This window comes from Pagrus major, chromosome 5, assembly GCF_040436345.1.
Source record: "Pagrus major chromosome 5, Pma_NU_1.0".
NCBI classification, from domain to species: domain Eukaryota; kingdom Metazoa; phylum Chordata; class Actinopteri; order Spariformes; family Sparidae; genus Pagrus; species Pagrus major.
This window is the reverse complement of record NC_133219.1, coordinates 24,495,850-24,508,269: the sequence shown is the minus strand read 5'-3', so window position 1 is coordinate 24,508,269 and position 12,420 is coordinate 24,495,850. Positions and strand designations below refer to the sequence as shown.

The 12,420-nt window shown below is 39.5% G+C and overlaps 1 protein-coding gene across 1 annotated transcript in view; it reads left to right on the top strand.

Moving 5' to 3' along the window:
- Window positions 1-530: 530 nt before the first annotated feature.
- The window catches only part of rin3 (Ras and Rab interactor 3), a 35,022-nt gene continuing 23,132 nt past the window's right edge, over window positions 531-12,420 (top strand). Inside the window, exons 1-5 of the mRNA XM_073466928.1 lie at window positions 531-749; window positions 8,947-9,493; window positions 11,030-11,141; window positions 11,292-11,364; window positions 11,697-11,788. Of these exons, the coding sequence (XP_073323029.1) occupies window positions 715-749; window positions 8,947-9,493; window positions 11,030-11,141; window positions 11,292-11,364; window positions 11,697-11,788 (859 nt within the window). The 5' untranslated portion in view covers window positions 531-714. The remainder of the gene's footprint in view (window positions 750-8,946; window positions 9,494-11,029; window positions 11,142-11,291; window positions 11,365-11,696; window positions 11,789-12,420) is intronic.

The window sequence follows — 12,420 nt, the reverse complement described above, 5'->3', positions numbered from 1 at the left end:
AGTATTTTTATACTTGAAAGGTTTCCAAACTTACAACTATTCAGTCTTTCTAGTCTAGAAAAAAAACTGTGACAAGGTTAAAAAAAAAGATTACAATTGAGAAGAGGTGGAAAGACAAGACAACCAAAAGCAGTGAGTTTTAATTGTTAACAGAAAGGGGGGAGGGGGGAGGAAAAGTTATGCATTCCACAGTTTGGACGGGCATCTGGAAATCTTGAAAGAAGAGGGGAGGGGAGAGGGAAGGAGAGGAGAGGAGAAGAGTAGGCTAAAAGAGTATCTGCTGAATATTTAGAATGTGAGCAGGGTCACTGAGTATAGATGAAAAGATCCAATAAAAAAAAATTTAATGATTTGTTAACTTCACTGCTCAAAAAGAGTAACAACACTAGACGGTGCTGTCAGTAGTAGAACAGGAAAGCATGACTGCACGAGACAGAAGTTTAAAAAAAAGACATAGAGACTAGGGGAAGTCTGACCAAAGTACTCGGCCTCTTCCTGCCTGACGATCAGCTCAGGAAGTTGAGGCAGACACAGAGGGGAGGGCTGACACAAAGAAACATATTTTCCCTTTGCCTTTTAGTTTTTCCTTATTCAGTCTTGCTCCGATCTACGGGAGGAAGAGAAAGGGGGGCCGAGAGAAGGCGGAGTTTTTTCGATGGAGCTGAATAAGAGACAGAGACTTAGAGAGCAGACCGACACAAAGTCTGTGGAAATATGATGGAAGCCAGCATTGTTTCCAAGGACCCAGGGTGAGTTTGTGGGGGGTCTGTGATAATGTGGCTGGGTGAAAATACAGTACAGGAACAGTATTCTGCCGAGGCAGGAGGGTGTTGTAACTGTTACAGAGGGGAGGGGGAGCTGGGGGTTGAAAGTCATGGCAGCCAGAGAAGGAAAAACAGATGTGATGACTCACTGACTAATAAATAGGTCAGTAGCTTCTCAGTGTTTTCTCAGATCTTAATTTCATGTTGCCCCACCAAATGATATTTCTAATACATGAACTGCACAAAGAGAGTGATAAAAGTTGTGTTACAGAAATGCTGATATTTGGAGTTTATCTCACTTGTATGTTAGATTGTGAGTGGTTGAAAGTTGCCATAGACCACTCAAAAAATGCAGAATTTGTGAGCATGTTTGAATTTAAATGTACACAACCAAGAGTTTGAATGTCAGATGAACATTTCCCACTTTACAGTATATCTGCCTACAACCTTAAAATTTTAGACTATGTTTTGGTGATGACACATTTATTTTGTATCAGTTACCATGACAAACTGGCAACACTGAATCTACAATGTAATGTCTTTATGTGTTATTTATTATTATCTAAATCTTTAGATTGTTTAGGCTTTATTGCTGCATTTGTTGAGCCTTACAACATTTTATCCTTTAAGAAAAAGGTTAGAAAATTGACATAAAAACAAGTTACAGGCTATCATTAAATTTTTACTTTGTCCATTTTGTTGTGGAAAAGCTAGTGAGTGACAGGACAGATGTTGCTTTTTTGTCATACTTTCAAGAGAAGGTGGATATCCTAAAGGTCATCTTAGGTCAAACAAAATAGTCAGATCCTTTACACAAATAAATGTATGCTGCAACATAAAAATACTCAATGTCAGTATTTGAAAATACTCAATCAAAAGAAAAAGCAATGCAAATAATGCCTCATTAAATACATATTTCAGCAACCTGCAATTAATCAGAATCATATTTTTTATGACCCACCCCCTGATCCACAGACTGAGATCCGAGCACACACAGAGGGACGTGGCTTGTGTGACAGGACTTGGAATTCGGACTTTGTTGGCTGCTCCATTGCACTTTTGCGTTTTGGAGGGGTTTTTTTCCAAGTTCTGAGCACAATGGAAGATAAATACCAACCCTTTGTGCTGTGTGCCTCACTCTGCGCCCATATTATCCGCCGTTTAACTAGCAAAGGGGAGTTGCACTTGCGCCATGCATTTTAGACCAGGCACCATAGATCTTTGAAATTGGGCCCATTATTATTATAATATCTGACTATAATAATATGTGGTAAATATGAGCCTATAATATTTGCAAATGGTTATGAATATAATAGTCAAATATAATACATTTCAGGATGTCTGTGCAAAGTGGTTTGAGGACAACTGCTATTTCTACTGCTATCCCAGATTTTGCAGACCTAACAGTTATCTTTCCCCATCCATGCAAGCGAGCATGACATGTTAAACACAGACAGGACTTCTGGGGCGTGTGCTGTACTCATGTGATTTTCTCAGGTTTTCAGGATATTTCTTCTGTATTGGGTTTTATTTGGGTTATTCATATTCTGGTTTGTATGTTGTTTAAAATGTTGAGATATGAAATCGTTCAAGTAACAAATAGTGTCGGGGCTGATTCACCAAAATTAGAAAGAAAAACACATTTCTCAGTTACTATAGTAGTATCTATCCATGCAGATAGTTTCAGAGATAGTGTCCATGTAACTATGAAATCAACAGACATTAGTTTTTAAAGGGACTACTTCAGAGATACTTCCAATGAAAACTGGTGACAGCGAGGTCTCTGGAACTGAGACACTATGTGTATTTTAGTTGAATTGCATTTCTTTAAACTGGGGCAAAAAAATAAAACTGTGTGGTCAGCTACTACCAAAAGACACTACCAAAAGACACAAGAGGAAATGTTTTGTTGTGGTTGTTAGGTTTTGTTTTGGGGGTTGAACTGACCCTTTAATACTTTTTAAAAGATAAATGGTCCATTTAAAATCTTCTATAATTTTCTGTATATTACTGTACTCTTTGATGTTTTTACACCAGTGATTCACTGGCTATTAGAGACCAAAATGGATCATGGGACTGACTAAAAGGAGTACTTTTTTCTCCTGCTCCAACACAAGGCTCAGCTGTGAGTAAAAAACAGATAGGGCAGAGGCTGAAAGGGCATACACAGCATATTACATCATTCTGCTTGTGCTAAAACACAAAATTTGCCAAAAAACGTACAAACTTCTGTAATTGTGTTAGGGAGCTCACCCAAGCTTACAAAGGGGGAAGCAAACAGTCTGAGCAGCACTGGAAGCAAATGTATTAAATCTAAAACTGACTCATGTAGTCACATTGTTTTCTTATTAGATGTCTGTATTTTGCACCAACTGCAAACACAGCATTTGAACTGACGCTATTAAACTAATTTAATATCAGCATGCTGTAGTATTAAATAAAGTGCTGACTCCATCTTGGTTTGACCTGCTTGGAGATCAAAGAAATATAGAACCTGTTGTCAGCTATTTAAAGTACAGTAAAACCACCCAACCACAACAGTGGTGCTCTCTGCCACCTGAAGGCAAAGTAAAGTCAGTCAGTTGCTAGTTAGAGCTTGACTCGCACTGCAGCAAGAGGTAGGCTAGCAATTTTTACAACCAGACAAGCTGTTTAACACGTAGCATTTTAAATATATTGCATCATTGTCAAAGTACTGTTATTGTAGCATCTACCTATCTAGTTAGGACTACCTTTCCTATTCCCACATAACCACACTGGTTCCTCTGACAATTACCCTCTTCTCCTTTCCTGATGATAGACAGTCGGCTTAGAACAAGAGACAAAAACAGCCACTAGCTTAGCTAAGCTAGGCCATGATAATTGGCTGTGCTAGTATACATTCTGACCATTTAAAGGATAAGAAAAGGATACTGTGTATTTTCCTTGTTAAATCTTGTGAAAGGAACAAAACCAACAATGAACTGATCCTACTAATAAATTTAATCCATAGATTTCCATCGTTGTCTAAAAACTATAAAACATCAATTAACCAAACTGTTGCACCAGTGACATGCTCCTTCATTACCATGTATACACAAGTTGTAGTTACTTTTGAGTTAGGCTCACATAATTCTACGTGCTATATCGTAGGCAACTGGACTTGTTTCAGTTGTTTCACTGGACTTTCCAGTTGCCTACGATATAGCACTTAGAATTACAATGACTTGGATGACTAAGAACCTTCATCAACATAAGCTCACACATCAACCTGCTGCCAAAAATATTCACTTGAGCACCAAATGTGTATTCATCTGAAAACAGGCCTAAACAAATGCATTTTCTTTTGTTTTATAAATTAACGTGGCCTGACTATGTCTAATGTGCAATGCATCACTTGACATGAAAAACCCACAGAGAATTATCCCCAACTCTTTTCATACATTTAATTGTGTTTTAGCTCATTGTTTTGGTTTTACCCACTGCTTTCATCAATGTTGTTTCCAGCAGTTAAAGGTGGATGTTTTCAGTGAAAAGGCTGAAAAAATGTTACAGCATCAGGTAAAATGCACAGTTAGCAGCGAGCTGGTGAACATAATGGAGATTGTAGCAGCTAAAGAGACAGATTTCTTTGTCTGGAGATGGTGGAGAACAAAACTATTGACTATTATCCAAGTATTTGCAATGTAAATTAGGGCTGTCGATCGATTAAAATATTTAAGCGCAATTAATCGCATGATTGTCCATAGTTAACTATAGATTAATTTTTTATCTGTTCTAAATGTACCTTTAAGGGATATTTTTCAAGTTTTTAATACTCTTATAAACATGGGAGTAGACAAATATGCTTGCTTTAAACAAATGCATGTTTATTATTATTGTAAAAATCCAAAACAATGACAAATACTGTCCAGAATATTCTCCAGAATAACCTCAAAAGTACTGCATGCTCAAAAATATGCTGAAAGCATAACATGGCAAACTCAAGCCCAACAAGCAACAACAGATGGGCATATTGATCTGAATGTAACATTACTTAGTAATACTGACACAATGTAGTGTCCAACTTTACACTTGTAAAGGTTAACTAAACAATGTTAATCAGCCTGCAAGCTGTAGCCACCCCTTTAGCTATCGCTGTTGAAAGATTATTGCATGTAGAGCTGTCCAGATGTCTCCGTTGCAAACTGTCCTGCGTGGTCTGCCTTTGGCGAGGGGGAGGAGGGCTCTCTGCATCAGCTGTGTGCTTGGCCAGTGAGTGGTATTTGAGACTCGACGTACTCTGGTGGTAACTCAATTCACATCGACAATAAATGCAAATAACTTTGTTCTTGTCAAGAGAACCATCTGGCAGGGCTTTGAACCTGAACTTGCCATTCAAAAGAACCTTTTCTTTATCCAATCCTGGTCAAGGAGGTTTGTTTCTGTTTGCCATCCACAACGTTACCGCTGGGGTCAGCAGCAATAATGAATAATTTGGATTCCAACTGCAAATTTACAACTTTTAAGAAGCCTAACCATGCTGTACTACTTTCATACTGTTAATTTGAAAGACACTACAACTTTGATTCAAAGTAACAACACAAAGCTTTATATACGTCAAAAACCAAACTTCAGTTTATAAGCTAGCTTCATACATTTATTTTTAAGGTAGCTAATGAGTCCAATGAAACTTTACAAGGAGATGATGAGTGGCCAAGGTAAAAGAAGAAAAAATAAGCTAAAGGAGATAACCCCTAAAACAATTTCTGTGCATTGGAGACCGACGCAGATCTAATGCCTGTTCCCAACACTCCAATCAACAGCCCGGCTGCCAAGAAACCACACAACAATGAACCAGAGCCCTCCCTGAGCAACCTGCAGAGGACCATCCTAAAAGCAGTAAATGATAGAGCTGATGAACTGGCACAAATAATCAATAGCAACTCAGCAGAAATCAAAGAGCTTAAAGAATCTCTTGAGTTTGCACATGGAGATGGACATTAAAACTGAAAACTGTATGCTTAAGGGAAAATGTGAGAAACAACAGGCTGATATAGAGCTACTGCAAGAGCGAGCTGCAGAGGCAGAACGTTATAAACGAAGCTGGTGCCTTCAACTTTATGGTCTGCCTGAACGAGACAATGAGGACGTAAAATTTGGGAACAAGAGCTGCTGATGGAATGGATGTAGCCCACAGGCTGGGAAGACGTGACAGCAACAAAACTTGAGGGATCATCATTCTGTTTGCCTATTGCCCAGTAAGAAATGAAATCTGGAGAAAGGCAAAGAATAACACCTATCTATGAGAGAACTCCTGTCATCAAAAAGGCTCGCAAGGATGGAATCAAAGCTTACTTGGTTGGAACTAAAACTTATGTGAATGGAAAAGAAGTCTGACGTGCCGCTGGGCATTAAAGAGTTAATATGAGATAGAAATCTACTGTAACTCATGAAGCCTGTTAGTCCAGCTTGTTTTTCATTCTTAACCACAGCATTTTAAATTGGTTCATGGGGTAAGCACCTACTTTTTGAAACTTAGCTAAACTTTTTGGTCAGGTCCCCTATTACCATGGTTAAAGCTATAGTTGGTTATGTTGGAGAGCTAGCAAGATTTGAAAGTGGCACCTCCTCTAAGCTCCACCCCCTCCTCCCTCTCCCATCAGTGCTCCGTCCAAAGCCACGCCCCCACAAATTTGAACGTGCATCTGACAGTAGGAGTCAGCAGGGCAGAGGAGAGCCAGTATTTCAGCACATTTTGGACATCAACCAAACTACCTCATGTCTCATTCATTCGCTCAATGCTCCGTGCAGGAAGCACAGATCCTATAAGTTAGATAAGCAGTATGTACCGACGACCTGTAACATTACTGGCTTACACCGACAGAGAAGCTAATGTTAGCATTGGGCTAATACGAGCTACAAAAGTAGCTAAGTTGGCTAACGTTACATATTTCATGTAAATAACAAATCCCCCCAAAGCAAAACAAATAATTACCTGTCCAACAGAAAGACAGCAACCTCTGCATCACTTCTTAGGCCCTTCAGCTCCCTCAGTTGTCTCCACCGTTCAAAAGCTGAACCAATATTGACCCTGCTTTTCCCTCTGGTTTTATCCAAAGCCTTCTTCGTTGCAGCCTTTTCTGCCAATGTTGCCAACTCCTCAGTAAGGAAAGTCGCTATTTGCAGTCCTAAAAGTCGCTAGAAGTCGCTAAATGACATCATCACCTAATTTGCATAACTGGCCATGTGCCTTTAATTGTAATGGATGCTGTAGGAGAGAGGAATAACATGGTGGGAGAGAACACCCTTAATATGTTTAGAACTACAAATGAACTTATTGTAGTGCAGTGATTTATTTTAGACAAAGAAAATTTCACATTTACATCCCGCCCTGACTGTAAGCCAGGGTGGGATCAGCCAGGCGGCTTTGCGCATGCGCGATTCGCAGTCTGGACGCAAGGGGTGAACTTCTCCTGCTCTGACTGCAGCTGGGAGGGAGTGTTGCGCGAGGACTGGGGCCTGTGAGTGCTTCGGGACGGGGGAGGGGCCCACGGCAGCACCTGCTGCTCGTTGAACGATACGTGCTTTCACATCAGTCTCCACAAGTCTCCAATAACACCAGAAAAAGTCGCCAGATTTGTCGCTAGTCGCTTTTCTGAAAAAGAGTTGCTAGAGGGGTCTGAAAACTCGCTAAATATAGCGACAAAGTCGCTAAGTTGGCAACACTGTTTTCTGCCTCCGGCTTTCTTTTCTTAGCCCGTTTAGCGGGGCAAGCCGTTACAAGTAACGCTGCCAGTGCTACTTTTGGCTGCATTTTCTCTGCCATTGTTCTCTCCTGCTAACTCGGTATGGAGTGTGCTAAATATTTCCGGCAACAGTGACACGTGATGAGTGCACGCAGGGAGGAGGGAGGGACAGAGGGGGGCATGGGCAGGACGAGACATGAAGGCATCTGATTGGTTCTTTCCACTTGGACTGAAAGGCAGGGATTGGTCAGAGTTTTTACAGGCCTGCAGCTGCCACAGAGGTCTGATTTTTTTCGTTCCTTTTTCTGAACACATTATGTATTGACTACTCTCAGGATGGCAGGACCATTTCACCCAGTATAACAAAAAGTGTTTCTGAACAGGATTAACTAGGCATCAGATAACAACCAGTTTGGGAAATATTGGGAATTACTTAAATATGAAATTAGAAAATGCAATTCCATTTAGCAAAGACTTAAATAAAAAGAAAAAATTGGTTATGCTACATCATTCATGAATCTCAAAGTGGTTTTGTGCCTGGACATCACAATTCCAATAATATTAGATTAGTCCTAGATTTAGTTAATTATAGAGGCTTTATCCCTTGTGACCCGGTAATTCTCTTTCTGGACTTCCAGAAGGCGTTTGATACAGTCAGTCATAAATTTAACTCAAAATATCACAACTAGCAGATGATACAACGCTATTTTTAAAGAGTACTGAAGAAGTTTCTATGGCTCTATCTGTTATATCTATGTTCTCTGATGTTTCAGGTTTGAAACTTAATTTGAAAAAATGTGAAATTTTGCCCCTAAATAACACTGATCTTACTGAAATATGTGACATTCCTGTGAAAGACATTGTAACTTACCTAGAATTTAGAATTAGCACCTGCATTACCTCTGACAAATTGTTAAGGACCTGTGATTTGTATTAACAACAGTAGTGATGCACTCAGAGACTGTCGGGGGGTGTCAAATCGCACAAAATGCCAATTTATACATTATGTTGCTTTAAAGTGTCTACCTTTGCTGAGAGTTGGAGACAGAGTAGGGACATTGGAAATTATTGCAAATTTGGGTTAACGTGTTGGTTTTTATCTTTTCATGGAAATAGACGACAGTAAGAAAAAGTATAGAAAAACACCAACTTTATCCTTAAAACTTATATTGAGCTCATATTGAGACTGTGCAACAGCAGAGTGTCTTTCTGTGTTGTGCCATAAAGGAATGTGCAAAACAATGTAGCAGATTCCTTAGTCAAAATGATGACTGAACGGTTTCAGTTATTCACAGTAATAAAACACATCATGTGTCACAAACTGCATGCAGAACACAGGTCAGTGTTTCTGCAGTAACAGAGAATGTCAAGTCCTGGTGACCAGATGCTTGAGTTCGGATGCAAACTGAAGATATAAACAAATCCTCTGCATGTTATTTCCATTGCTGACCATTTACTCTCTTCCCTCTTGACAGCCACTCAACCCCTCTGGCAGGAGCACTTGACACTCCAGCCGTCCCCTCTATTGCCTCCATCCCTCCATCTTCTCTCCTCTGTCCACCCTCCCTGCCCTCATCCCTCCCTCCAGCCCGGCCATGTCGACCCAAACCACCAACTCCTACGGTGACACCCTCCCAGCTCCCCTCTTGTACTCCTCTCCCTCCTGTCTCCAAACCTCCCCTGTCACTCTCCTCCAATCCTCCCTCTGTTCCTCTTCCCTTCTCCTCCAACCCTCCTCCCCCATCTCTTCCCCCACCTCTCTCCCCTACTCTGGTCTCTCCTTCTCCCCAGCCCTCTCTCCAGCCAACTGTTTCCTCTGATTTTACTCCCTCCTTTACTCTACCTTCTCTTCCTCCTCCATTATCTCCAAGAATGTCACCCCCCCTTGTCATCTCACCATCCTCCCCAACTCCTCCATTACTGAATTCTGTTGATCGGCTGGTTGGAAGCGCCTCAGTATGGCTGCTTAAAGGACTCAGCCAGGACCAAATCACAAGTATAATGGAGAAAGAGACGGCTGGGGTAAGAGACACACACATTTGCCATCGTTAATTGTGTCAAATCTTTGTATTAGATGTGAAGTAATGCTTCTTTTAAAAAACTGCAATTAAGCTTTGGATGACTTATGACAATCATTTGGATGGTATTTTAAATATTTGTGGTATTTTTGCCTTGAAAATAGTCCAAATAAAACTTAGTGGGTGACACTTTCTGTAATTTCCTAATAATGTCTTTGGAAATTTCCTAGAAATAACTTTCCAGTAAAAATGTTTAGTTAATTGTTTGTTTACAAGCAGTTGATTTTCCTTACTGGTAAATTTAAAAGAATAGTTCAGCATCCTGGGAAATCAATTATTAACTTTGTTTCCACAAGCTAGATGGGAAAATCAATACCAATCTTATGTCTATGTGGTTAGTGTCACACAGTGTCTACAGCCCATGTAGTGTGTGCAGTACCTTTGAAGAGCAGTTGGGTCAACACAGCACTGATGCATTACTGTGTTCATTTTACCCAGTATGAATCAGTAGGAAACCACCCAACATAAGGGTTGTTTTGATCTAGTAACCCAACAGTAAGATTATGTAATGAAGAATTCCTGAAAATAGTCTAGTGTATAATAAACTTCAGATTGCAATACGGATGTGTATTGTCTGTAAAGTGCAAGCTATTATTCATATAGACAGTTAGATCAATTAGAATAGAAGTATGTCTGTGTGTCAGATATGTCAGGAGCACATAAGATGGACGACTGAAAAACGCGGCTGGATCACCTGCCGTGTAGACAAGCCTTAAATATAGAGAGCAAAAGACACATTCAACTTAGCATAAAGGAGGGAGAAACAGTTAGACTTCTCTCTCCAAAGTTCAGAAATACTACTTGTCTCCCAGTTGGACTGTAGTTCTGTATTTGATGCACAGGCATGAGATTTATATCAATCCTCTCATCTCACTCTTAGAAAGAAAGAAAACAAGTGTATATCCTAAATTGTCTAACAACTTCTTTGAACCCAAGTAAATATTCATTCATTATTGGAAACTTGGTTCAAATTGTGGATTATATGCTTGACTGTAGACAAATTTTACATTTTTGAATGACCTGCTGTGCACTGGCAAAAAGACTTTCTATATTACACTAGTAATTAATTGGAAGTTTGCTAACTGTATCAGTTTTTCCTAACAATGTTCTTTCCAGGAATCTTATGAATTTACAGTTACATGTCGTTTTATTTGTAAGAAATTTTAGGAAACCGTAGGATCTGTAAAATAAGGTGTTGCCATGTATTGACACAAAATATTGGCAGCTGTAGATAAAAAATCAACTTTTAAAACCCATATTGGCTGACTTTTAATATAGGCTTGTGTATTATTTTGCTGTGGCTAAACCTGTAGTCAATAAACATTTGATAAAATACGGTATATCTGAAATTTTTGTAGCAAATCCAGGGTTTACTTTTGTGTCGTTTGTGTGTATCTACTGCATTTCTTGAATCTCATTGTCCTGTATATGTTCTCCATTCTGACCTCAAAGTTTTAATTGCTAATGTTGACATTTGCAGGCGTTCCTGGTTCACAACAAAGATGACAAGGGCATTACACTGTCAGTCCGCCTGCCAGATGAAAAGGGGGCGCCGCTTATAAGCAACCTGATGGTCAAACAACACAATACATGTATGTGTTACACACCAGTGCAGCTCCTGCTTCTACCTCTACTATTACAGCTTCAGATAGTGGAGATACTAAATGCAAGGTGTGCATGGCTGTGCAAAGATAACATGACAGAGAAATTAGTGATTCATTCTTCTTGTTTTTTTGTCTCAGTTGTTCACTTGGACGGTTCCTGTCTGGTTTTTGATGACATCTTCAAACTGATCTCCTTCTACTGTGCCAGCAGGTAACACACACACTTACATACACACATGGACACAAACATGTATACATATACACAAAAATGCAAAGAAAATAATGTAACACCATGTGTATACTGATAAAAAAGTAGACCAAGACTTTTGGACCTCCACACATGTGTGGACATATGCTAATTAACACACACATACATGCATCTACACATACACACATTACACCATGGAAATGACACACAAACGTAAACGTGTGCAAACACACACAGACCGAGCCACAATAGCAGAAAGATTGTGTTTTGTCATATTATCAAAATTCTCTGCTTACACTTAATGGTGGCTTTTTGTAATTTAATCAAACAATCAGGGACAACCTGGCCATTCCACTGAGGTTACCCAAGGCCATTACCACGGCAACTAAGAGAGAGGAGCTGGAGGTCATCTCTGCTATGGGTGCAGGTAAAGAAATCTACATCATTGGTGCATTGCAGTTGGGTAATTGTTAGCAAACAAAAGGAAACTGCTATAAAAGGTAGAAGATACAGTGAATTGTATCAACAGCACTAATTAACAGAATTTTTTAAATTAAAATATATATGAACACTTAGCCCGGCTCTGTCCAAAGGTAACAAAATCTACCTACCATTACATCTAATCACTCACCAATAAACACTGATTTGTTTACAAAAAAGTGTGCCTTTTCAGGGTTTTGTAAAGTACTATTTCAGGTACAGTGATTCAGTGAGTCTCTACTGTTAACCTACCTACCTCACAATGACAGCAAGACTCCATGAAGTCACTGAGGTCACAATTGAAAAAGGAGTGGCTGTAAAGCGGTGAATAATTTTTTTGGAGCGTCACAAAAGGGGGTCAAAATTAGTTGGTTTTATCAGAATAGTTTCGAAAATGTTAAACCATGCTTTTTTTTATTATGCTGTTAAATAAGCTGTGCCCAGTCATTTTTGCATAAAATTTTATCAGCAGATGAGGGCCAACAGTTATCATGAAGGCTGACCTTATGCTAAAAGCATAACAGATATTCCAAGGTCAGTAATGAACCATTAAGCTCAGTTGAACAGTCAAAGAATGTT